At 47.0% G+C, this 27,884-nt stretch overlaps 1 protein-coding gene across 2 annotated transcripts in view; it reads right to left on the reverse strand.

The window, feature by feature from the left end:
• The window catches only part of CPT1A (carnitine palmitoyltransferase 1A), a 56,959-nt gene that overhangs the window by 9,186 nt on the left and 19,889 nt on the right, over nt 1–27,884 (reverse strand). For both annotated transcript variants that reach the window (XM_063092813.1, XM_063092812.1), the window contains exons 4-14: nt 24,586–24,757; nt 22,633–22,734; nt 19,648–19,785; nt 18,199–18,276; nt 17,046–17,153; nt 16,191–16,278; nt 11,063–11,258; nt 8,613–8,801; nt 7,955–8,060; nt 4,363–4,479; nt 2,987–3,151 (exon numbers count right to left, since the gene is read on the reverse strand). In XM_063092813.1, coding sequence (XP_062948883.1) covers nt 2,987–3,151; nt 4,363–4,479; nt 7,955–8,060; nt 8,613–8,801; nt 11,063–11,258; nt 16,191–16,278; nt 17,046–17,153; nt 18,199–18,276; nt 19,648–19,785; nt 22,633–22,734; nt 24,586–24,757 — 1,459 coding nt within the window. The remainder of the gene's footprint in view (nt 1–2,986; nt 3,152–4,362; nt 4,480–7,954; nt 8,061–8,612; nt 8,802–11,062; nt 11,259–16,190; nt 16,279–17,045; nt 17,154–18,198; nt 18,277–19,647; nt 19,786–22,632; nt 22,735–24,585; nt 24,758–27,884) is intronic.

The raw sequence follows: 27,884 nt of genomic DNA on the forward strand, positions 1-27,884 counted from the left end.
TACCACAAATTTATGTTTAATATTTTGACATGTGCACGTTAATTCACTAGCTTTGCAACCATGTGTTTCATTTTACGTTTCATGATCATTAGCCTGAGAAAGGGTTCCCAGGCTTTTTCGGGCTGCCCAAGGGGTCCAGAGCACAAAGAAGGCTCAGAAGCCTGGAACAGACCCCCAGGGTCACGGCAGGGGGTCTGGACTTAGGCAGCACCACAGGCAGGCCCTGAAGCTAACTGGATTGAGATGGATCTAAAAGTTACCTGAGCGAAGAGCTCTACTCCTTGGCACCAGACCAAGCTGACAATAAAAAACAATTGATGAATGAATCTGATTTACATTTTTAATAGCTCACTTTAATGGACTGATCATTTTTAGTAGATGGAGTGTTATATGAATAACTGATCTTGGAGAAGGGGACCCGGTTGTTTCTGGCCAGAGAGCAAAGAACAAACACAAGCATTTGAGCTGTTAAAACAAATGATCCTTAATTTTGAAAAAGTGGCCTGAGTACATGCTTGTGCAAAAACATACAAAAATAAAAAAAGGAAATACAGATCAACTTTCACAGCACCATCTGCTAATATTTTACATCTATCCTTTCTAGACTTTGCATACAGTAAGCAAGAGTCAGGAAACTTTTCAGTAAAATGCAGAATTACTATCTGTAAATACCACAGCCTTCATGAGCCACAGTCTGAGCAGACTCCACAACTCTGCCGCTGTAGCTTGAAAACAGCCACAGACAATACGGAAACCAGTGGGCGTGGCTCTGCCCATAATGCTGTACCGATGAACGCTGAGATATCACTTAATTTTCACGTGTCACAAAGTATTAGTCTTCTTTCTTTTTTTTCCCCAACGATTAAAAACGTGAAACCATCTCTACACTAGGGCCATGCAAAAACAGCTACAGGGACAGAGTTGGGCTATGGGCCACAGTCTGCAGATGACAATCAGAACAATTGACTTTCACATACTGTTTCATGACTCAATTTCTTCCACGTAACATGCCACAGATATCACTTCTCGGGAACCACCAATTTCTGCACTGACTCTTATTTTTCTAGCACGCTTTTTTTTGTTTTTTTTTTTTCCCAAAGGGAACTATTTACCCATCAGCATCCTCTCCCCACTGATCCAAACATCTCCTCCATCATATACCATCTCCTGGATCTGCTTTTGTGCCAGGATGACACCATCTTAATTAATCTTCTAATTTCTGTATTTTTAGGCTTTGAAAGAGCAAGTGTCCACCTCACCTGCCCCCATCTCCACTTTAGTACTTTCCTTCTTCAGAATGTCACTGGTTATTCTCAAATGTTGGACCTTCCAGAGAGACTTTAAGATGAACTAGTCAAGCTCCTCTCCTAAAATCCCTGCCGGACCTTTTTTTTTTTTTTTTTTTTTTTTTTTTTTGTCTTTTTCGTGACCAGCACTCAGCCAGTGAGCGCACTGGCCATTCCTATATGGGATCCGAACCCGCGGCGGGAGAGTCACCGCGCTCCCAGCGCAGCACTCTACCAAGTGCGCCACGGGCTCGGCCCCCTGCCGGACCTTTGACGTGTTCATATTAAATGTGTGGCCAGGGAATATTCATCTCTCTGTGGTGCTGAGTCTTTTTATCCAAAATCATGGCCTTTCTTCACAGAGTTCTGTTGGCTTTATAAGCCTATGCCTGGGGTTACCAGATTTTTGCTTCTAGCTTCCTTTACATTTTCTACGTGGCTATCATTATCCAAGAAAGACACTGGCCTTTGTAGAGCTCTGCATTAGGCCTCCTTACTGAGTACACTTCTTAATCATAAAAGCTTTTCTGCTTGCTCCATCTTCTGAGTGGCCGTAAATGTTCCTCCTGCCCAATTATCCTGTCAGCTGCATCCTCGTTTTTCTTGTTTTAATGGGGTTTCCTCCCACATTTTCACCTTGAAGCAATAGCTACTCATACCTGTCGGTATTTATCGTGTTAAGGAAATAGGCCCTATTGCTAAGCCCTTTGACCAAAAGTTGTTATCAGGAATGGATCTTAAATTTTGAGTGTCTTTTTAATATTTGTCAAAATGACCGTCTGGTTTCTTCTGATCTAGTAATATGATTTAATATATTATTTGACTTACTAATACTAAACCATCCTCCCATCGCTGGTGTACGGTGTTGGTCATTATTCTTTTCCTGTACTGGTAGATTCTATTTGCTAATATTTCACTTAAGGTTGCTGCATTTACATTCATGAGTATATCTGGCCTATGCTTTCTTTTTTTGTGTATCTGTCAGGTTTAATCGCAGTACTGTGGCAAAAGACACAGGTTCTGGAACTAGCCTTCCTGGTTCTAATCTCAAATTTGAAAATAAAAGTTCTTAGTTAAAAGCAGGGCTTATCTTGAGCTGATGCCACAATGACTTCCACTGCCCTGGAAACCAAGTGTCCCCCCCGGAGCGGAATGCTCCCTCCAACTGGCAAGAAGTCCCCTTTACACCCTCCCATGGGCACAGGCTGCTCTAACAGGAGCTGTCACGTGCATGTCAACATGTGACCAGGGACCTCGTCCAGCCCAGGGCATCTTCAAGGAGCTCACAGTTTCCCCTTTTATGGAAGGGGATGTCAAGGGTGAGGGATGCTAAGTCATTGGCCCTAAGTATTTCCACTTTACCAAATCCTAGAATGTGGGGTTTATTTTAAGGTTTAATTCTCCTTTTTGTAAAGCAAAGAGATTTCACTTTGCTTCCATCTTCCAGACTCTCCCACTCCTGTGTCATAAAGGAATCTACTCCTGTGCAAGAGAGATTCTGCTAACTCACGCCCAGGACATGGTGGAACCGCTCCATGCCACACCACCCACAGAGACCCAGGAGGCTGTGCTTTCGTGCCAGCAGCCACCCTTTCCCATGCCAGGTCTCGGGCCGTCCTTACCCACTGTGTCAACAGCCTTGGGTGCATGTGTAGGAGCCTGAAGTTGCTCTTGACAAATCCCAGGCTCTTGGCTCTTACCTTGTAATGAGCCAGCTGGAGGGCAAGCTGGACAAAAGCGTCTGGGCTGGTTCGGCATTTCTTGATTTTTCCTTTACCAAAGGCATTGAACGGGAAAGAGTGAAAATCCACATCGTTTGCGAGAAGATTTGCACTGTTCAGGGAGGTCTCTATAACCTCTTGACACTTAAGAGAAAGGAGAAAAAGGCTGCACTTACTGAAGCGGATTGTACTGCAACACACCCAGAAGAAAATCAGGGGCTAGTTTTCAGCACAGCTACAACACTGATACTTGGAAATACGCAGGTCACGTTTACTTCTTGGTTCTTTCTGGAAAGGTTACCCAAAAGCCCCAGCAAGGTAGTAATGTAGTGTCCCGCCCCCCACCCCACACGCAGAGGGGTAACCCAAGCAGTGGGAACACAGGTAGGAGACTGGGGCTTACTGCTTTCCAGTGGCATCCTAAAAGTTATTTCAAACAATCATGGGTTTGTTCTATGAAGCCCCCTGTTGCTACACAGAGGCAACAGAGGAAATTTTTTAAAATGAATTAAAAAAAAGACAGACAACCATAAATGGAACATTGTTCAGCTAAAAGGAAATGAGCTATCAAGCCATAAAAAGATGTGGAGGAAACTTAAATGCATATTACTAAGTGACAGAAGCCAGTCTGAAGACTGCATACTGCATGATTCTAACAATATGACATTCGGGAAAATGTATAAGTACAGAGACAGTGAAAAGATTAGTGATTGCCAGGTTTTAGCAGAGAAGGACAGATAAACAGGGAAATCACAGGGGATTTCTAGGGCAGTGAAACTATCCTGTATGGAACTACAATGATGGATATGTGTCTTTGTACATTTGTCAAAACCCACAGAATGTACACCAGCAAGAGTGAACCCTGATATAAACCAGGGACTCTGGGTGGTAACAGGTCAGTGTGGGTTCATCAGCTGTAACAGCCGTACCACTCTGGGGAGGGACGCTGACAGTGGGGGAGGCTGTGCGTGTTGGGTGGGGGACAGGGCTATATGGGAAATCTCTGTACCTTCTGCTCAGTTTTGCTATGATCCTAAAACTGCTCTAAAAAATAGTCTGTTAAAAAATTATTTATCAATTATTATTTATTTTATTTTTTTATATAACAGATTTAAAAAAATTTTTAACTTCTTAATATACATTGTAGTTGATTTTCGTGTCCCTTTACCCGTTCCTCTTCCCCCCCCGACCCCAATATTGCCCTAGGAAAATCTCCTGGGCACACGGCTCTGTCTCAACAGTCTTCAACTGAGCTTGTAAACACTCAGGAGTTACAGCTGGGAAATTCAGTTGTGAGAGTATAAATTTGCTTCTCACCCGAGGCAAATAACAATCGTTTGATAATCTGGACTTACTTCCTCCGGGATGTCCCACTGTAGCCTGGTGGGGTATGGGATATTTGGGTTGGTGTCCCCTTTACAGTGTCCATCCTCTGCATAGCCCAGCTGGAAGGTGTCGGTGGCCATGACATACTGTCAAAAACAAAGAGGTGTACATGTAAACTCAAGAGCTTATTACAGCTAATAGTGTTACACAAAATGTGTTGGACCTCCAAAGGTAGACAAATCCTTATTCTTTACAGAAATATCGCAAGGATTTAACCACAGCTGCTAACTTGTGCACACGCAGTACGTGCAGCTACCTTAGGAGGTGGGCCTTATTTCCATCTTACAGGTGAGAAACATGAGACAGGAGAGGGTTTGATGCAAAACTCCCAACACGAAGCCTACTTCCAGGTCCTGGGCTCCACACTAGGGGCTCTCTGGGTGCCGTCCCCTTGACTGTTTACATCTCGTCTGTAAGGCAGTCACGATCATGTCCATGTGCATAAATGAGAAAACTGGGCTGGAGAGAGGCGAAGCGGCTTGTCTAAGCTCACACTCCTCAGTGAGCCAGGATCTAGACACAGGTGTGGATGTCTCTTCTCTCTAGTGAGTAAACCTAGGCCGACTCATGCCACAGCGTTTATTGAGCTCCTACTATGGGTCAGCAGCACAGTAGCACCAGGGACAGAGCAGACAAGAACTGTGCTTTGTGAGCGCTGTTTTGCAGTGAACAGAACACACAAGAATTTCTGCCCTTTCTCAAAGAGCGAAACAAACCCCTGTGACCCAGTAATTCCATTTCTAGGTATATACTCAATGAAATCAAACGAAAATGTATTATCACACAAAAACTTTTACCCAAATGTTCATAGCAGCATCATTCATCATAGCCCCAAAGTGGAAACAATCCAACTGTCCATCAGCTGATGAATGGATAAACAAGTTGTGGTCTATCCACACGATGGAGTATTATGCAGCCATACGAAGGGACGAAGCGTTGATACGTGCTACAGCATTATGAAACGTTATCATTGAAAACCTTATGCTCAGTGAAAAGCCAGACACAAAAGACCACATATTGTAGGATTCCATTTCTATGAAATGTCCAGAATAGGCAAATCCATAGAAACAGAGCAGATCAGTGGTTGTCAGGGGCTGGTGAGAGAAAAGAATGAGGACTTTGTATCTGGGGTGAAAGAAATATTCTGAATTAAACTGTTGCTCAACCACCTTGTGAATACACTAAAAACCGCTAAACTGCACACTTTAAAAGTCTGGATTTTATGGTATGTGAATTGTATTTCAACAAAAAATAAAAAGCTTTTTTAAAGAAAGGAATCCTGTGCTTGGGGAGCTTACATTTCAGTGAGGCAGGTAAAAAAACAACAACAAAACAGCACGAGGTCAGGTGGCGACTGTCACACATCGAGGGGGATGATAGGGTGGGGACGGGTGCCGCTTACACACGTGGTCAAGGTCTGAGCAGACCTCAGCGAGCCACGGGGCCACGCTTGCCCACCTTCAAGCTGCTCCGCATCAGAGCTCCCGCAGAGCCAGCACATTTGATGTCAGACACATCGAGGGCACACAGATCCAACTGTGACTAGATCTTTCTTTAACTGGCACTGGGGCTCCCTGATGAGAGATGAAGTCAGTCCCCATTCATGTCCAGAGGGAGCCATGGTCCCTGGGGTCACAGGTCATGCTGTCAGCTGGACGGTAACAGCTAAACACCACCACTTCTAATTGCCCACCCTGGTCCAAGACGAAATCCCTTTATCCTTATTGCATCCACAGCACTTAAAAAAATAAACTTGACCAGGTCCAATAAGACTGTTCGCTTAAAAAGAAAAAACAAAAACAAAAAACCCGACCTTGTAACTATCCAGTAAATTTCTCTAAATTGGTAAATTAACCCTGTGTAATACAGGCTGCCTGTGGTTCAGATTCTTTCTCCTTTAGCAAACAACAGCTCTTGTGCACATGTTATTGGGGACGTCCTTGAAATAGGGTGTAACGGGCCTGGACTATTATGCTGTGCAAAGAGACTCAAAGTGTGTCTTGTTGCTATGTCCAAAGGCACTGAAGGTGGTTTGATCTTTGCTGGATTTTCAGCAGAAAGGCTTTTTAAGCTTTTGTCGGCATCAGCAAAGAACCCTGGTGGTGGTGAAGAGTCCTTTTGATACTCAGCTGCTTTTTATCATGTATTAATGTCTTAGGACCACACCAGTGTCTTAAAGCCCGGAGCACTTTGTTTTTTCCTTTTTATCCTTCTTCCCATGTAGAAAACCTCCCTTGGCTGAAGGAGGGGCTGGTGAACTTTTGCCAGCACCTCAGCCAGAGGTAACACAGTAGAGAGAGGCAGAGGAAGCTAGGACAGGAGCTCCTAACCTAGTCTCAGGAGAAGATCTTTCCCACAGGAGGTGGGGATCAGCTGGGACGTAAACAAATACCTAAAGGGGCCAGGAGCCAGGGAAAGCCAGGGAAGACCGTTCCAGGCAGCAGGGAGGGTACGTGCAAAGGCCCCGAAACAGAAAGCGCATGCTCTAAAATGTGTTTAGTTCCAGGGGAAATGGACAGACACAATCTTGTAAAAAGAAATGCCAAGATTCAAAGCCTTCATCGAAGTCTAAAGAAAGAATGAGGCATTACATTCAGAAGTGTTCACAAGTTTGTCACACTGTCTAATTTCAGACACACAAACCTGGCTCCACGCCCTGTAAAAGGACAGTGAGGTGATCGGCCACTGGCCACCGAGGTGTGTTCCCCACACATGCTGTGCCCTTAAGGTCATTTTATTCCACTTTCTTTATTAGACAAGCAAGAAAGTAAAAAAGACTGGAAAAAGACAGTTATATATTCAATGTGAATCTCGAAAGGGTTTGTGGCTTTGAAAAAAAAAAATCAAATCAAAACAAGTAATATAGTATTTTCTGTGTCAAATCCACGGCTGATGACCCTAGACTTGAGCAATTTCTTTAAACAAGAACATAACAGGTGAGTTAAGGAAACAAAATCTTCATTTAATTTCTCAGGCCAAACATGGAATAGTTCAAACAACTCAAAGAGTAATGAATTAAAAAAAAAGGGGGGGGCAGGGTTAGAGGCCAATCCACACTGTATTTAAAAAGCCAGGAGGAAGGAGAGGATTGCAGGGATTGGGTGGTTTTTTAAATAACCCACTAATTTTAAGGATGAAAGTGTACATTAGGTAAAAGGCATGCTGCTTTTTTATACACCAAGATTTTAATATGCTTGCTTCTATTTGGCCTAAAACTTGGTAGGTAGAAAAAAAACTAGGAAACCCAGCAAATAAGAGATAGTTTATTGAGAATAAACCTGGCTTCAGTTCTGCCCTGAAGTTACTGTGAGAGAACTGACGGCCATTTCCTGAGCTCTGATCCATAAGGAGATGGCATGAAATGTGCTATTTAAGGAACCGAAGTGACAGGCACTGAAGACAAGAAATGCCTTTACTTTAGTGGTTGAACTTTGTATTCAGTACCAGGACTTGTTAAATATTCATATTCTATGACTCGACAAATATCACAAAACTAAAATCAGTCTGGGGTTTGGATCTGCAAAAGCAATTTCCACATTCGAGTTAAAATGCAAGACCCACCTCCCAAAGGTGCCCGATGATGGGTGCGTCGGCCCAGGCGTGCTCTGCGTTCATGCCTATCTTGCCGTTTTTGAAGACGATGAACGTGAACGACTTGTCAAACCACCTGCGGGAAACAAGACAAAACGACCAGACACTACACATCTGTTGTACCCTGGTTGGGCTCATTTCCTCTGCACCCACCCCTCCAGCGGCTACAGCAAATGTGCCGTGATGATAAAAGCACCAACAGGACGCCAAGCCCTTCACCTCTTCCCTGCACCTGACACAAAGCTGAGCCTTCATGATCTGGAGACTAGAAGAACAGGACCTGTTATTATAACACACAATGCGGGAGAGACCCGGGGCTGTCCCTGCAGGCACACACCCCCCACTCAGCCTTGTCCCCAACCTGCTGGGGAGGCAAACAGACAAGGAAAAGAGGCTCCAAGAGTGGAAGAGCCTCCCAGGAGTCACGAGACCAGCAGACACCCAGCCCAGCCCTGTCCACCTCTTCTCCGGCCAGAGAGACAGTTTTGGTGGAGGGAAAAAAATCAAAAGTCACTTGTTTATGCTAGTTTATTCCTCAGCAGCATAGATATTGCAGCACGGCTGTCAGCCACCTGGGATAGTTATCCAAGTTCACAGGCAAACCCCCATCTTTCAGAAGGTACGATACCTATCAAAACATCTGCCGTGCAGGAGAGACTTGGCGTAGCTGTCCATTGATGTGACCGGGTCCTCCTTTTTATAACCTTCTTCGGTTTCATCTAAGGTCACAAAGAATGCTGCTTTCTCAATGGCGTCAAGAGACTGCTTATTTTTCCCACGTCCAAAGTAGGCCTGGCGACACTTGGCCCAGGGTACTCTGCGGTAAAGATTAAATATGCTAAATACCTGGTGACATCTCCTTGCACATGAGGTTGGAAAAGACACAGTAAAAGCTTTACAGTTTTTCAGGAGTTTCCTGAAGAACGCCGCACGTGTCTAACTTCCTGCACCTGAAGCTGTCTGACAGCCTGCCTGGTGTCCTGTGTCATTTGCCGCAGGGCAGTTCATCTTCACCATGTCTCCAGACCACAGCACAGAGCAGAGTGTGCAATTCCTGTTCAATGTAATTTCTAATGGATGACCAGAATGCAGACTGGCCCTGTGAGCACAGCTGCGGGGAGCGGCAGAGCCAGAACAAAGCAAGCCCCCCAAACCCTTCCCTGCCCCCACCCCACCCAGCCCCTCCTCGGGAGCCGTCCTAAGGAGGCTCTGGCAGCAGATGTAACAGTAAACATGTGTGTGAGCACTGCCCTCATGCCAGGCTCTGCTCCAAGCCTTTCCCACGTGCCACCTCACTGATCTTTTCAACAACACCATCTTTCAGATAAGGAAACTGAGGCACAGGGAGTTTAGGTCATGGCTATTTTATGGCGGGGAGGGATTCAAACCCAGGCTGTTCCCAAGACCATGCTATGAATGACCACACGCCACCCCATGATGAGGTCCCCATGCCCAGCTCCCTTGGGACGCACAGAGCTGATGCGCCACCTACAATCTTCTGGAAAGATGCCCCAGCCCTGGCTTCCTCTAACTTCTCCTGGACCCTCTCATTTGATCCCCCCAGGCTCCTCTGCCTCTGTCTGGCCTTCCAGATCTGGCCATCCGGCCTCCTGGCTCCCACTCTCCGCTCTCAGTGAGTGCTTGGCGTGGCAACCCCGGGTGTCAACAAGCCCATAAACACGATGGGTCCCCCATGAATGCCCAGCCCAGGGGTGGGGATGTCTTCCACCCTCCTTGTGAAGGGCTCGCACAGGGAAGATGCTGGTGCTGTCCCATCCAGAGAGAAGCACGCAGTCGGAGGTGCTTCTGGAGCCACCGGGCATGACAGCCTGGTCCCCCCAGGGCACCCAGCCTGCATGCCCCCCACACCCCCTCTGCAGCTGTTTCCACAGACACTCAGGTGAGCATGTAGGGAGTGAACTCATTCTCCCCAAGGCCCATGTCCCCCCTGCTGCTCTATCCAGCCTCGTCAGCATCACGGCAGATGCTCAACAGTCCCAGGGTTCCTCGAGCACATCCTCTTAATCTGTCATGCATGGCTCTGTCCCATGCCCCCTGCTTCAGGGACCCCTCCTCCACAATGGACTAGAAAAATCTCTCCTGTCATAATCTACCCGTGTCATTCCCAGCCTGAGGTGGCCCCTTTAAAGGCACCGGGTCACAGATTCAGGTCCAAGTGCAGTTAGGCACCCCCCTCCCCAAGCCTGGCCCTGCCTCCCAGCCTCCCACCACCGTCCCCCCAGCCACGCCATTGTGCCCACCTGCTGGGCTGCCTCCAGGCACACGCTTCCGCCACTAGACACCCTGAATCTTCCTGGCTCGCTCCCACTCTCTGCCAGACACAGCCACCTGCAGCCCCTCCACCCAATGCAAAGCCTTTCCTGATCTTTGCAGAGGGGTCATCCACCTGCCTTACTCCTAACCCTGGCACAACAGTGATCACACTGCTGGAACTCAGCAGCTCTCAACCGGGGACGAGAGTGCCCCCTGGAGTCACTGGGTGATGTCTGGAGACATTTTTGGTTGTCATAGCTAGATTGCTGCTGGCGTCCGGTGGCAGAGGCCAGGGATGCTGCTATCCCAGATGCACAGGACCAGTGTCCCTCCGCCCCTGCCAACAAAGAATTCTCCAGCCCCAAGTGTAGGCGGGGCTGAGGTCGAGAAACCCTGCTGTATTAGTTCAAGCCCAGTCCTCCAGCAATAAATGCCTCTGGTTGATTCTCTTTCAAAGCAGCAAGGAAACGTCACCCTAACACAGGGACCTTGGTTTAAGTTTGTTCTGTTTCCTGAATTAATAAAGATGCCCCTGAAAAAGCTTAACTCCTCACTTCTCTCTGTCATGTGCCTTATCTGCCTGTCACATACAGGGGTGGCTGAGGGACCCCACCTTGTCCTCACTGCTCTCATGACCTACCAGGCTAGGAGTGGGACCTGCTAGCACAGGACAAAGCAGAGCCAGGGTGGTGGCCCTGCTCCGGTGTCACCACAGGTCACCAACAGGGACGGACCCCGGGTAAGGAACGTGCCATAAACACCTCCACGGCCTCCGCAGACGTGCCCAGGCCGGGGGCTGCACACCTGTCTGCCGCGGTGAGGGCCGCCAGCTTTGCCTCCCCGGCCTGAGGCTCCGACGGGTCGTCCAGAATCCTCTGAATCTGCTGCTCAATCTCTCGGGGCTTCAGCAGCCTCCCGTCATGGTAGAGCCAGACCTTGAAGTAGCGCCCCGCGTGGTACACGACGATGTGTCTGCTGTCCTTCATGTGCTGGATGGTGTCTGCAGCAGGGCGCGGTGGGGAGACAGAAACCCAGAGTCACAGATCAGGGCGACAGTGAGATGACCGTACCCAGATTTCTTCAATGGCACACAGTTCCCCACTCTGCATCACTCCGTTCAGTGTAATGAGCCCGTCTCACAAGACGTCAAACGGTTAAGGACAGAACCGAGGGTGAGAGCGCTGGAACCAGACAGGCCTGATCTCTAAGCTCAGCTCGACCACTCACTGGATGTATTTTTCAGGGCGGATTACTCAACCCTCTCTAAGCCTCAATCTTCTCATCTGTAAAATGGAGACAATACTCAGGACCCTTGCAGGGTTGTGCAAGAATTAAAAGACAATCCATACAGCTCATAGATAGTAATCCTTCCAACAGTGCAGCTATTTTTTTTTTATCAACTAGTTACAATAGGGCAACTTGGAAGACACTCTGAGAAAGGAACAGGAAGTGGAAAGTTAATAAAACAGAGAGCTGTTTCATAAAAATTACTCAAAGGCAAATTTTAAAAACCTTAAGATATCTCACGAATATGATTAAATAGACTCATTCCACAAATGTGTGTCAACACAACATGTCAACTGAACAGTCAAGAACTGTGTAGTGTGGAGCACACAGGGACAGCTGAACAGGACAGATAGACTCTAGCAGAGGCGACATGATAAACACACAATTAATAACAGGACAAGTGCTAGGAGAGGCTAGGAATCCTATGACAAGGGGCCCACCCTCACCTGCAGATGAGAGAAAGCCCTGCTGCCACCCACTAAGGAAGTGACGTTTAAGAAGGACTGAGCCAGATAAAGCCTGGAACACATCCCTATCCATGCTGGATCTCATTTTTAAAATGTTTAGCAAGCCAGGGACAGAAGAGAACTTACTAAACCTGCTGAAGGGTTTCTTCCAGAAGCTTGGAGCAGACATGCATTTGACGCCTTAACTTTAAAGTCAGAAATAAGACAAGAATGCACACCACGACCACTTATATTCAAAATTATACCCGAGATCCTGGCTGGTGCAGTAAAATAAGAAAAAAGAAATAGAAGATAAGGAATTTTTTTTTTCCCCTGCAGCTGGCTGGTACTAGGATCTGGACCCATGACCTTGGTGTTATAAGGCTGTGCTCTAACCAACTGAGCAAACTGGCCAGCCCAGATAAAAGAATTAGAAGGGACGTACCAATGCTGTCATTCGTAGCTACGATTAGCCACACAGAAAATCCCAGAAAACCTACCAGCTGTTTAAATTACCAGGAATACGGCAAGGTATAAACTCAATTTATAAAAATCATTTGCATTCCTATACCCTAGGCTGAATTGTGCCGCCCACACCCCCATTCCTATGAAATCCTAACCTCTGGTAGCTCACAATGTGACCTTATTAGGAGACAGGGTCTTTAAAGAGGTAATTAAGGTAAAATGGGGTCATTAAGGTGAGCCCTAATCTTATGTGACTGGTGTCCTCATAAGAAGACAAGATTAAGACACAGACACACAGAGGGACGACCACGTGAGGGTGCAAGAAGGAGATGGCACCTGCAAACCAAAGAGAGAGGCCTCGGGAGGAACCAGCCCTGCCACACCTTACCTTAAACTTCCAGCCTCCAGAACTCGGAGGAAATAAATATCGGTTGTTTAAGCACCCATCTGTGGTATTTGTCATGGCAGCCCTAAGAAACTAATAGCTCAGTAACTAGCAACTTGAAAATATATTTAAAAGGTTCAACAAAACAATAAGGTACCTAAGAATAACTGTGACAGATGATGTGCAGAATGCCATGGAGGAAAGCACGATATTTTTATTAAAGTCATTATTTAAAAAAAAAAAAAAAAGGACCCAGAAGAACAGAGAACTAAGCCATGTTCGTGGGAAGTCAGGTTTCTTACTGCAGTGACAGCAACTCTCCCCGGTCTGTGCATTTCAAGGCAATTCCAATGGGAGGATTTCATAAAATGGGTAGGCTGACCCCAAACTGCACAGAGAAGACTACAGGGCCAAGACAGGGAAGAATTCACCTTAGCGAATACTAAGATTTATTATAAAGTCTGAACAGTTTGGTATCGGGACAAAATGGACTAAGAAAAAAAAATTCTTAGAACAGAAAAGAGCCTAGAATCAGCCCCACACGTGCATGAAACCTGTGCACAAAATCTGTGTGGGATGCGATGACCTGTTACTCTCTCCTGGGGCTGGGACTGTGGCCGCCCACGTGAAAAAAGTTGAAATTAGATACGTATCTCATGCTGAACGTAACAGTAAATTCCAGACTAAAGATCTATAAATAAACAAAGTAAAAGGTAGATGCGTTTACAGGAGGGAAGGATTTCTTAAACCAGACATTAAAAGCCCAAAGGAAGAGATGGATACGTTGGGTGTTACCTCAAATTTTAATATTAACGTACATTACTATGAAAACCTTGTGTGTGACAAAAAGACACCCAATAGGACTGATCTGAAGAAAGAACTGGTGGGATCAGTGTTTTATCTTCTTTTCACCTTTTCTAGCATTGGTGATAATTCCATGATAGAGCAATAAAAATTACTGAATAGAAAAAGCCAGAAGGTCAGAACTTTAAGAGAAGTTTATATACTTCTTTCCTTTTATTTTCTTTTATTGCTTTCCTTATTTCCACCCAATCTGAGTGGTTGGGTTGTCGAGGACAGTGGCAAGTGAAGGACAGGATTGTTCCATGGGGACCGGTGGTGAGGTGCCGGTGGTCAGGCTTTGCCTGCTGGCTGCCCACAAACAGCACCGGGCGGTCATTCAGGCTCATGTTTCTGCGATTGCCAGTGAGGCCGAAGGTGTTTCCTAACTCACTGAACATTTTTCCTTCTGTGAACTCCTTGGGTCTGCCCTCCGTCCACTTTCCAATTAGGATCCTTATGTTTTGCCGACCAATTTCTAAGAACCCTTTACATAGTGAAACCCTTTTCTCAGCTGTGAGCATTTCCCCTCAATTTATCTGCCTTTCTAAACCTTCTGAAGGATTTTTTGAAATACAGAAAATTAAAATCTTTATACTGCCAATGTTTGAGTTTTTCAGGGGCTGTAATGGGTTGAACTGTGTCTCCCAAAAACATAGGTCCAAGTCCGAGCCCCCATACCTGGGAATGTGACCTTATCATTTGGAAACAGGTCTTTGCTGAGATAATTATGATGAGGTCATACGGGATTAGGGTGGGCCCCAAATCCAGTGACTGGTGTCCTTAGAAGAGGACAGACACAGAGAAGGCCACGTGACAACAGAGGCAGAGATCAGAGTGACACGTCCACAAGCCAAGGAAAACCTGCAGCCACCAGAAGCTGGAAGAGGCAGGAAGGACCCTCTCCTAGAGCCTTTGAAGAGAACGTAGCCCTGCTCTTGACCTTGGATTCTGGCCTCCAGAACTGTGAGACAAGAAACTTCTGTTGCTTTAGACAGCCAGTTTGTGGTCACCCCAGGAAACTAATGCAGGTGCCATGCTCAGAAAGGTTGTCTCCAAGTACACAAAGTAACTATGTTTTATCTTAGCACTTCCCGTTTCTTATCTCTTTTTAATATGTAAATGCTTACTCTACCTGGAATCATTGTATTTAGACTGGTATTTCCCAAACTTGTCTGACCATAAGGACCTCCTGAGATAGTGACTGAAAGCAGATGCCAGGCAGCCCCCAGACACTCCTGAGAACGGATGCCAGGCCTCCGGACCCCCTGAACCCGCCTCCTTCAGGGGGCCACCATCTGCCTTCCTCAGTGCGCTGGGTAATTTTTTCCATCAGGGAGACCCTATTACAGGACAGAGAGAACCAACTTCACTTTTTTCCAAAGAGTCAGCCACTGTCCCAGACTGTTTCTTGCCAAAGCTCCATTTTTCACAGTATGTCTGGCTGCAAGGCAGTGGACTCCAAAGTGTGACAGAAAGACAAGAGGTGTATTTTTTAGCCAGAAACCCCTAACACTGTAAAAGCAGTGAACAAACATGGAGTGAGTTTTTACAGAACCTGTGAATGCGGTATCAGAGGAGACGGAAGAGGCCGTTTAAGAAAGTCCACCCAAGGCTGGCCGGCCAGCTCAGCTGGTTAGAGCACAGCCTTACAACACCAAGGCTCCCGGTTCTGATCCCTGTACTGGCCAGGTGCCACCCCCCCACCAAAAAAAGCCCACCTAGCGGCCAGCTCTTGCACAAGGACACCGCAAGGAGCCCTGACGACCACCACAGTCCAAGTGACTGAGCAGGGCTCACAGTTTGGAGGTACCAGGCTGCAACCACACACTCAAAATGCTGGATCAGCTCAGGACTTATAAGGTCAGCTTCAACAGCAGCACTGAAGCTCGTGTATTATGACAGACTGTTGTGGTGGTCTCAGACAGTGACAGGCTCATCAATCAAGCGACTCTGGGCAGTTCCCCACTCGGGAAAACAGGCTCACAGACAGCACAGCCTCAGCCCTGGCTGGCCTGGACAGTCCCAGTTGGTGCCCATTGTCCCTCCCTGTCATTCTCAAGGACGTTCCAGCTTGGACAGCCGATTATGTGGCCACCACACCCGGGTCAGGCAGCTAATAAGTGAGTAGGCTAGACCACAAATCTGGCTTCTCGAGCATGACCCAGTGTGCGTTCCACAATAAGCCCTGCTGCGGGCCTGTGCTAGAGCAAAATGCCTAGGAGGAATCAGAGGAAGAAACAGGAGTATTTCAGCAGACCTGGAAAAGCACTCTGTAAGACAGACTTCCACCAAAGAGAAATTAAAGTCTGGAAATAAATAAGTCAACTGTCCGGGCCTGATAAAGATAAAGGAAATTCAACAGAAGGAACGTTCATCAGCCTAGAATCTCAGGAAAGGTTAGCACAAATCAGTTTGGTCCCTTTGACAGTTCCTCTGACATCTCCCAATGCTGAGCACCAGGAGAGACAGTTCTGACCCCCAAAGGGAGCCCCGAGGAACCCCTCACCTGTTTCCTCTCCTGGGATCCGAGAAGTATTAAACATTCGCTCCCACTGAGCAGAGCAGAGTGGAACTGTGGATCCCAAAACAAAAATCTGTAAAAAGAATATGTTTCAACAAACAAAAATTCCACAGGGAAACCAAAAAAAAAACCGGCAAATTAAGACCACACACGTAAATGCGGGATTTGCTTTCCGTACACATGGCACAGTCTGTCTTCATCTTTTCTAGTAGTTCTCTGGGATGGCTTACTGGGGGACTCGAAGCATGCCAGGTACAACTTCCTGCATAATTAAGTCCTAAATAACACATTCTGAATAATTATTTAGAAACTGACACTGAAACCAAAGGGGTGTTCAAGGAGAAACGTCTTGCTTCTCATGGGTAGCACACCGACAGCATCACTGTCCTTCAGAAACAAACAAGGGTCTCTTTGGTGGGCAAATTACAGAACTGAAGTACAACGGGGGTACAGTCACTTAATGTATGCAAGGAGGACTCAATCTCAAAATAATCATGCTGGGCGACAGCAACTAGACCAAAAAATCCTAAAGAGCACAAACCATCTGATTCCATTTACATAAGCTTTGGAAATTACAAACTAATCTGGAGTGGCAGATAATAGATCAGGGCTACCTGGCGGGGCAGGAGGGGGCAGGAGGGGGCAACCACAAAGGGGCAGAGGGGACTTTCGGGGTGATGGGTGGATTCACTACCTTGACTGTGGCAATGGTTTCATGGGTTTGCAGGTACAGATACATCAGAACTTATCAAACTGGGCACTTCAAGTGTGTGCAAAATACCAACTGTACCTCAATGAAGCTGTCTTAAAATCATGTTTTTAAAAAAGCTATTAGCATACTGGTTTGATTTCCTCCCGGTCCAGTTTGCGTCTGTAAAGCAGGATGGCGTGCACGGTGTTGCCTGCTCTTGCTGCCTGAATGTGAGTCGGAGTGATGTACAGAAAGTCCTGAAAAAGCAGACAGAATGTTCGCAGGAGAGAGCGGCTAACTTAAACACGCTGTAGAGCAGCCCACCCTTAAATCTACGTCTACAGACGTGTCCGATTACATCTGCTACGCTAGAAATTAAATTGCAACTTAATTTCATTAATTAACTAATTTAAGTTTGCTATACTTTGTCAGTTTCACTTTGCTAATGTTTTAAAAGAACACAAGCCCCCGAGTATTCTTGGGTTATTAAAGATAACAGGATTTCTCCCCAAACATCCTCATATAATGCAGGGAAGTAACCAAAGATTAAAGGAACTTTTCATACAGAGCAGTGCTTACAACTTTCTAAATTATGAGACACACTTCGAAATGTCTACATTTTTAACAACTGGAAAAAAAGGCCAAGGGACACGGTCTAAACTACATTTGGAAAGAGTCTATGTGCACAGTGTGTCCCCAGTTATGTAGGGAAGTGGCTCTGTATGGAGGAAATAAACACGAACGTCTCCAGGAGGGAAAGGGCAGCGGGGGGAGAGCACACCCCCACGTGGTGCAGGGAGAGAAGGTTCTGTGTCCTGCACCAGCTCCTCCCTGAGTCTGAGATTGTTTCAGACAGAAAAAAAGAAAGGAAGAAAATTTTGAAACAGAGAAAAACAGAAAGAAAAAGCCAACGATAAAGAGAAATAAGGAAAAGAGGGAAAAAACAAAAGGAGTGAAAAACAGAAGAAAGGAAAGAGGAAGAATTCGATTCGCCAATTGTTCAACAGAGGCCGAGAACCCAAATCGAGGGGCCTCATGGCCACCATCAGTGTTTGGAAAGACAAAGAAAGACCAAGAGACATTGATGAAAAACTGCCCTGAATACATGACCATCTGGCATCTCAGAATACGGAAGCAAGAAGCTGGCCAAGCCACTGTCCCTGAGCTCTGGGGGATTAGGCAGGGATACAAACTCTTAAGGCTACTATGGCAGGGACGTCCATGTGGTCTCTGGTGTGGCCAGCGGGACAGAGAGGGACATGAGTGAGCCTGGGCTCCTTCCCAGGCACCCGCAGGACTCACCATCGCGTAGTAGTTGCTGTTGACCATCAGCGGCCCCCGTCCTCGGAGGTAGACGTATTCTTCCCACCAGTCGCTCACCTAGTGGACACACAGACAGACAGCGTGACGGGCTCAGCGGATGGCCTCAGAGGCACGCGGTGCTTCCTGGCAGATGTGGCAGCGGCTCCGGGGCCACTACAGAAACACACAGTCCTAACCAGATGGGACACGAGCCCAAGGGGACAGCAAGTGATGTTTTTAAGTCAAGACATAGCTGGAAGGTAGATCATCTTCATTTTGTAGATGGTTTAAAAAGAAAAAAAAAAAAAAAAAAAAGACCCAATGGGAAGTGATAAATAACTGCTAAGATGTTTAATATCCAAGACTATCCAAAATTGCTCTGCAGACTGCTTCTCCTCCTGTCTCCCGGGTCTCCCTGCAGAAGCCACTGTCTCCATCCGCTTCTGTGGTGAGAGCCACGGCATGCCACTCGGAGGTCACGTGTGCTGTCCTGGTTCCCCAGCATGCACATCTCGACATCCCCCAGCCGGCTCTGAGAGCCACACCCGTGATCTGGACCAAGGGGCCCCTTTTTTTGTTAACTTTGTGTTGAAGCCCTTCTGCATATAGAATGTGCACATGCGAGAGTCTGAGTGAGCAAAGGCGAGTCCACATTTACACCTTCAACACACCTGTGCAACCTGGGCCTGATGAAAAATGGAACATGACCGGCCTCCTGAAGCCTCCCGGGCTCCCTGCAAGCGCTGCCCACCCAGCCACGATGCTGACTTCTAGCACCATCTGCTGGCTCTCTCTGGATCACTCTTAACTCCTTCCCTCCCGTGTTAGTTGTTCCTCAAACCCTAGACTCCCTCTCATTTCATCCACTGACCGTGTCCTCTCACACTCTCTGTACGTCACAGCACAGACTGTGCCACCTAAGACTCCTGGTCGCAGGCCGTGCCAATGAGACCCCTGGGTTGAATTCAACCCCAGGGAGGCGATCAGCACTGCCCAATTCCACACCATGCACAGCACCCCAACCCTAACCAGCGAGCTCAGGAAGGATGCCCTTGGAATCAAAAGGAGCCAAAGAAGACAAGAGCCAGGTGCCAGGACACCACATTACTGCCACAAGAGGAATAACTCGTGACAAGATTCCAACACAAAGATGAAGAGGATCCTGCCCATGTGCAAAACCAGTGTCGTGCCCAGCGCAGGACGCACATCCTCCTACCTGAGTCCCCACCTGCACTCAGGGAGAAGCCGTCACCATAACGACACATCAGTCCTAACACACGAGTGCCCCTCTGCACGTGGCAAGACCATCTCCGTGACTTTGCCACTGGTCTTACTGCATAATTTTGGCTAATCTAAACTGTAATTTCAGCTGTTATCCCTGCCCCCCCCAAATTATTATTTTCATACAGAAAAATTTCATCAAGAAAAATAGAGTGTATATATACTTACATAATTTGTAGCCCACCAGGATTTTAACTTCAAATACCACTGCAGTCTTGGTCCGAGATTGACAGCGAAGTCTTGTGCAAGTGCCGTCATGCGTTTGAAGTCTCCTTCCTTCATAAGAGGCTTCACCGACTCCAGATACTGGGGTTAACAAAGGACATTAACCCACTTAAAACACGCTGATCAAAGCCTATGGTTTCCTCACCTGTGCCTTAAAACAAGTTACAGCATATTTAAAAGATTTTAAAACCGTCCCCAAGTTGGTCTTACCAGTCCACAGACAAGTTAACTCACTCCAGTGCTAAATGATACTATAGGCTAACGATAATCAAACAATTAAACTTTTTATCCTTTATTGGCTTTAAAAGCATGCCAAACCCTGCATCACCACAAAATCACCAAAGTGGCAGGATAACTGGTTGATGAGGAAATTTCAAGAGTGTCTCTTTTCTATTAATTGGCCTTTAATAAAAGATCTGTTCTCATCTGAGGTACAGTGGTGACCTGAGACAGTGACCACGAGATGGGGTGGGTGATGCGGGGAGCTAGTCAGGGCTGGGGTCGGGCAGGTGCTCAGGTTTAAGTAGGATGGGAAGGAAAAGCTGGAATGGTGACAGGGGACAGCGACAGTCATGATGCCAGGCCCCGACCAGGGCTCCAGGTCCAGTTTTTAGCCCCTCACCCTTTGCCAAGCACTGCCTTGGTTGTACAGGCACCCAGATATAAAAGCATGTTGGGAGCAGTTCACAGATGCGACTTTCTCTAAAGACACTCCTAACCCTGCAATTTGTCATGAAATGTTTTACTCCAACCAGTTGCTTGTCTGCTGCAAAACAGCTCTGGGGCGGCCGTGATCTCTGGGGCGGCCGTGATCTCTAGGGCCACTCCCTGTATGTTGACGGGTAGGGCTACACTCCCTAAAAAAGAGGGTATTAGGCACCTAGAGGCTTATGCAAATTAGAATGTGCATTAATGACAGAAAATCATGCTCTGAACATGCTGAAGCGGAACACTGACCTACACAAGACGGACAGACTCACCAAACCGGCCCGAGGGTCTCAGTCTCCCCTCATTCTGCTGATGGTGGTGGGGGGGTCCCCTCTCAGCATCCCTGACTCACGCGTGAGGACACAGAAGAGCAGAGATGGGAAAGCACTTGCCAAGGCCAACAGAGACTCAATAACTAAGCCTGGACTCAAACCCCAAAGCCTAGAAGTTTCCTTTCTATAGTTTTAAATGGGGCCACAGGGCGTGGTAAAACTGGGACGCTCGCACATTCCGGCTGGAGAGTGGAAAGCGGGGGCGCTGCACAGTCTGGTGGTGTCTCGGCAAGTGCAACACAGACGCACCGTAGGACCCCGCGACTCCTCTCCTGGTATACAAGCGTGCTTTGAAAAGTTCGTGGAAAAATAGAATTAAAAGTTCTACGAATCTTTCCAAGAACTTTTTGAAGTAACTTTGTATGCCCCAAACGAGTGTGCGAATGAAAACTTGTACGTGGGTGTTCACAGCAGCGCTGTTCGCCATAGCCAAAGGCTGGGAACAGAACGAATGTCCACCAACAGGTGGATAACAAATCGTGTCCATGCAGTATCATTACGCCATAAAAGGAATGGAGCACTGACCCCTGCTGCAGCATGGCACAACCTTGCAACCATGGCGCCAGGTCAGAAAGGACAGCCACACTGGGCATGATTCCACTTCTATGAAACGTCCAGACAGGCCACCCCACAGAGACAGACAGCAGATCAGTGGTCACCAGCAGCTGAGGGAGGGGGGTGGGGTGACCGCTTCATGGGTGTGGGCTTTTGGGTAATGAAAAAGTCCTGAAACTGGATAGTACTAATGATTGCACAACATTATAAATGTACTTAATGCCACTGAGTTGTATACTTGAAAATGGTTAAAATAGTAAAATTTGTGTTTTGTATATTTTTCACAATTTTAAGAGAGAGAGAAAAAGAGAGAGCTGCTCCCTCCCATTTCTTCCCAGTAAGAAAAAGGAAAGAAACGGGCTGTTTGGAGGATGACATGTGACTCCTGGCTGCACCTGTTGTCACCACAGGTTTGCCCCCAGGGGGCCGGCTTTGAAATGGGGCTGTATGCGGGTGGGTGGGGGGCAGTGCCCTCAGGCACGCTGGGGCCAGTGACCACCCCCACACAGCTGCGCCAGGGTCAGCTGAGGGACACTCACAGGTTGTCTGGTGACCCTCGCCAACTAGATTAAAACCTCCAGATCATTTGCCGCCATCAACAGGTGAATGGACAAATAAAATGTGGTCTGTCCCTACAATGAAATATTATTCACCTTCAAAAAGGACATTCTGACACATGCTACAACACGAACAAACCTTGAACACACTACACTGAGTGAAGGAAGCCAGGCACAAAAGGACAAATACTGTATGACTCCACTTACGTGAGGTCCCTAGAACAGGCGAATTCATGGAGACAGAAAGGACAGAGGTTCCCGGGCTGGGGGAGGTGGATTGGGGAGTCACTGCTTACTAGCTATAGAGTTTCTGTTTGGGACAATGAAAAGGTTTTGAATATGGAGAGGGGGGACACAGCAATGTGAATATAATGAATGCCACTGAACCTACACTTAAAAATGGTTAAAAATGGTAAATTTTATGTATACACCAGCCACAATTTAAAGCAATAACATAATACGTCAAAAGCCACTGAGCTGTATATTTCAAGTGAGTGAACTTTACGGTCTATAAATCATATCTCGATAAAGTTGTTAAAACAATAAAACATCTACCAGGCAGTATTTCTATCAAACATGACACCTTCTTAAAAACACCTATGATGCGATGGTACATTAGGGAAAAAAGGAGATTTTCTATAACATTCCCACAAGGTACACTGCTGAGAGCTAATACGGCCAAATGACGGCAAGCTCCTTTGCAGTCATGATTAAGACATAAGCTTCATCCGAAAGGCGACTGGCACCTCAGAGTGTGACGGGGAAGCCACACCTACCCTGCTCACGGTGTCTTTGACAGCTGGGACCGGCAGGCGAGGCAGAGATGTCTGGAAGCTGTACAGCATGGGTTTTCGGCCTGAAAAGATCTTGACCATACCCTGAAGAAAACAAGTACACTTTCAAAGATGTGGCCACGTGAAAGATCCGAAACCAGCTCTCCTTTGTACACAACTTGCTGACTTCTTACTGATTTTTTGTGGTTTATTTTTCCTCTAGTCTCTTTTCTGCCCCTATACTTACAGCCTCTAGCAAACACACATATAACTCCCCAATAAAAACCAGGTTGAATAAAAGCCAAGTCTGGCCGAGGCCTTGAGACGCTGTTGCCCCTGTGCAGTTCTCTGGCCAGAACCCTGTTTGGGTCTGTGATGTCGCAGCCCAGCCGTGCTCCTGCACACGGGTGAGGCCCTTGGTTTGGGATCGGCTTGAGGTTCTAGGAGTGATGGGCAGGTCTGAGCTGAGTGCCTGGCCCTCAAGCTGACCCCAGGAAAAGCAATGCGGTCCCCTGGAACGCCGTCCAGCTTTGTGGAGAACACGCTGCCTGCTGCGGGCCCTTGTTTTAGGCTGGTTGATCTAGACCTGGTGGAATAACTGGTCACCTCACGCAGAACAAAACAGAGAACATCCCAGGGCTCACAGGGTGGGGAGGTGGGGAGACGTGGGGTGACAGCATTGGACTGAGCCTGACGCCAGCCATGAATGCATCCTAGGGAACTTCATCTGACCCGTTTTGAAAAGTGTGGGAAACCATCTCTGAATCGCTTCTAGTTGTTAAATTCTGATTCCCTAGAAATCAAAAAAACTTACATCCAAACACTAGCAGGAAATTGGTTCAGGAAAGACTGGAGCCCAGGGGTGTGTAGTGGGCCCTGTGGTGACTCCCAAGCTTCTCTTACAAGCATGTCCCAAGATCAGGGCAGGAGGCTCAGCCCCCAGCCGCAGCCACCATGTGCGACCAAGCAGGATGGCCCAGCAGCCCAACTCCAGGTGCAGACAAGTGAGCCAACGCTGACGTGCTCACTACACACACACACACAAAGTCATGAAACAGCCCCACTGGAGGAAAAGGTTTAAAGAAAATCTCATTATGACTAGGTTCATTAACCTCATATAGGCCACTTCACAAAACATGGTTAACAAAGCTCATGTTTCTTTACAAAATGCCCAGCTCCAAAGACCCAGGCTGGGCATGGCCGTTTAGCTCCATTGGTTAGTGCACAGCCACACAACACCAAGGTCATGGGTTCGGATCCCTACACTGGCCAGCAGCAAAAACAAAAAACAAAAAAATCCCAAAGACCCAGGCAGAGATTGAAAAGCCCAGTGAAGCTTAAGGTCATGACTACAAGCAGGCAGGTGGCACTCCTGAGTGGCGCACACCCTTCTGGAGGTCTGCAGTAGTTTAGAGGGGCCTGGGCCCCACAGAGGGTGGCCTCAAAAGTCTAGAGGTGATTCCCGTGTCAGATGGTTTATTTTCAGGAAACCCAAACTCATAAAAACACTGAAGTAGTGAAATTCAGACAAACGTCTAAGCACATGGCAAAGCCTCAAATAAGGGACCCTTGGGCTGAGGGAGCACATTTGAAACTAAGAGTGAGCCATGGGAGTCAGGTCAGATAGGTCAGCCAAGGAAACCACTTAACGCCTGACCAGGACTTAGTCAAAGGAGCTACAAAGAACTGGATGGGTGGGTGGCAACTCACTGAATGAATGACCTGCGCTGCACACCTGCAGAGCTCACTATGAAGTGCTGCAGAGCTTGCTGACATCATCAAAGAAGTACCCTCTTCGGCCCACGTGCATGTGTCGTGGTGCACGGAACCTCTCCAGCAGTGAGCGGTCGACACCCACATCACAACCAAGAGTCAAAGGAGCAACCTCCCACGAGGTCCCTTCTTTCAAAAGCAAAACCATCCGCAGCGTTCCACGCCGAGGGGAAGGTCACTCACCATCCAGACCTTGGTGGCGCGGCTCATCTTGCCGTGCTCAGCGAACATCCAGCCGTGGTAGGAGAGCAGCAACTTGAGGGAGTAGCGCATGCTAAAGATGAGGGCCACCCAGAGCCCCGTACCGAACAGGAGGCCGCTGACCACGTCCTGCGTCTGGCTGGACATGTAGCCCCTGCGGAGACAGGCCAAGATGGGCACACACCTTAGCGTGGACGGCGGGCTGCAGGCGAGGCCATGTGAGGACATGCGCCGGGCCAGCGGCCTCCTGTGGACACAAGTGACATGGCAGCCCCCAGCGGTCGGGCCTCCTCATGGAGGGGACTCTCACTGTCACCCAACTAGCAGAAGACTCAGGCATTCTCCTCGTGGCCTCAAAGCGAACCAGCCCAATCCTCTTTGGTGGGTTCCATAATCAAGGCTAACTTGTATAATGTGGAAAATATAAATACACAACTTCCCCCAGGATCTAGGGACACACGGCAGGGGACGCTGAGGGGCTGAGAGCTGCCCACAGTGCACACCATGCCCCAGACCAACCCTACCCAGCTGGTGCCGTGTCCTCCTGCCCTTTATGATTTTTCTTCCTTCAAACACAGCTGTGGGTTTTGCTATCCCTCCTAAACTCAAATCATATGTGACAACTATGACTTCAAGTATTTGTATCAAAAGAACTTGGCTTTGATCTAGATGGGATTATTTATCACGAATAAACGAAGAAATTGCTCATGTACAATGATCACTTCATAAACTTAAATACAGAAAAGCTTTTCATTTTATGGTAAAAAGTATATTTTATGGTAAAGATTGGACTTCAACAATGAGATGGAATGCACCTATTTTGTGGTTTTTAGTCTTAGCTGTTTCGGAAACTACAAAACATTTAAAAAATAAAAACTACTTAAGTGTGCTTCAAATGATCAGAACAATCAATATACATACTCTAAAGGCATCTCCAATATTTGAAAACCACCCATCAGAAATTGTATAATATTTAAGTGACAGAAACAAATTATCCTCAAGATAAAATATTTTTTGGTTCACAACTTGTATCTTTCGATAACCTGTCAAATCTAACGTTCAAGTTTAACTGTAGTCTCTACTCTAAACTTAGGTTCTTTTCTGATCATCTCATCTATAAGCAGACTTGGATTTGGGGACTTAAGAGGCTATCTTTTAGATAATCTACATTTTAGATTTGTAAGAACTACTTTACTGAAGGAAAAAGGCATACAAACTTCTCAATTCACAAAAATCAAACAGTATTTTAGCATAAACAAATAAATGACACATTCAGGATTTTTTTCATGTACACATACAGGCACTTGAATGAAATTCTGCCATTCACAGCAACATGGATGAACTTAGAGAAAATTATGTTAAGTGAAATAAGCCAGGTACAGAAAGGGAAATACCACATGTTCTCACTCGTAAGTGGGACCTGAAAAAAAAGAAAAGAAAGAAAAACACAACAATCACGTAATTCCTTGAACTTTCAAAAGGAGAGAAAAGAACCAAGGCCACCAGATGTGGAAAAGAGGGGGGCGGTAAGGGAGAAATTGGTAAAGGGCCACAAAAAATGTTTACATTATATAATGTTAAAAAAAAATTACATTAAAAGAAAAAAAATTTGAATGGACTTTAAGGTATAGATAGAATCTGACAAGCAGAGATGGGGAGAAGAGTGCTGCAACATTCGGGCGTGTAATTATGGTAGATGTTCAAGGTGCTGTGCATGATTGATTAAAGCAAAGTGTTCACTCACTCATTCAAAAAAAAAAAAACAACAGGGCTGGCCTGTGGCTCACTCGGGAGAGTGCGGTGCTGATAACACCAAGGCCACAGGTTCGGATCCCACATAGGGATGGCCGGTTGCTCATTGGGTGAGCGTGGTGCTGACAACACCAAGTCAAGGGTTAAGATCCCCTTACCGGTCATCTTTAAAAAACAAACAAACAAACAAACAAAAACAACACAACACGGACACTTGAATAAAAACATTAGCAAAAAGCCTTCCTTTAAAGAATGTGCTCCTCACAAGGCTGCAGGGACAGACAGATGGACTGGAATACAAGCCCCACGCAGCACACATGACTATAGTTTTGAAAGCAGCAACCCAGGGACACTGGAGGTCCTCTCCGGAAAGACAGCTCCAGAACAGCCCTTGAGGCTGGAAGACACTGGCCCTTAACCTGGTCTTTCTAAATTGGGGTCAACCACAGCCCAGTTTACCAAAATAGGTTTAGAAGGATGAAGAAACAAATCTTATAAGGACCCAGATTATAAAAGGCTTTAAATAGCCAACACTGCTACTAGATATAATCCAGTTGTAAGAGCCATGCCACACCAGAGAGGGAACTAAAAATGTGTTAACCCCGCCAGTCTGAAGGCAGGAGAGCTCCACACACAACAGCAGAGACAGGCTATCCGCAGGGCAGCAGGCCTGCACCCCTCGGGACCTAAAGGAGGAGGACACGGGAGAACCACAGTGCCCAGATCTGCCAGCTGCTTTCTGAGTGACGAAAATGACAGAAGTCCCTGCCACGGCCTCTCCAGTCCTAGGCGCACAAGGAGCCTGGCAGGTGTCCAGGCCAGGCGTGCTTCCACTAAAGTGACAGCAGATTTCATTCCATCTCTTGCAGACGCTCATAAAGACATGAGCCAGCATTTTTGGGCCAGCTTGAGGTTGTGAGTGGCTCGGTCAGGCTCTCAACAACTCTGAGTGTGCAGAGGCTTCCTGAACACAGCATAGGGAGTGAAGACTCTTCTGTAGACCCCTCGTAAAAAGAGGTTCAGGAGTTAGGGGCACCTACTCGAGCAGTCATAAGAATATTCATACTGTTACGTTAAATCTGCTTGATTGTTTCTTTCTTTCTTTTCTTTTTTTTTAAAAGATGACCGGTAAGGGGATCTTAACCCTTGACTTGGTGTTGTCAGCACCACGCTCACCCAGTGAGCTAACCGGCCATCCATATATGGGATCCGAACCCATGGCCTTGGTGTTATCAGCACCACACTCTCCCGAGTGAGCCACAGGGCTGGCGCTTTGATCATTTATTTCAAGTCATCAGAAACAAATTCAGTTGCTGGCTCTGAGTTTTCACTTATGTCCCACTCTGCCGGCTTATTTTCTGATTCCTTTCTCACGGAACAATATTTAAATGCAAATCACAGAAAGGTGATATCTCGTGGTAGTAAGACAGCCTACTTTCAAGTTCCCAGAAAAATTTAAAACTCCAAGAGGAGGGAGTGATGGGGCTCCCCTGGGGAATCTAAATCAGTCTGACTGGGGGCTAAGGAGC

Source organism: Cynocephalus volans, chromosome 4 (assembly GCF_027409185.1).
Source record: "Cynocephalus volans isolate mCynVol1 chromosome 4, mCynVol1.pri, whole genome shotgun sequence".
NCBI lineage: Eukaryota > Metazoa > Chordata > Mammalia > Dermoptera > Cynocephalidae > Cynocephalus > Cynocephalus volans.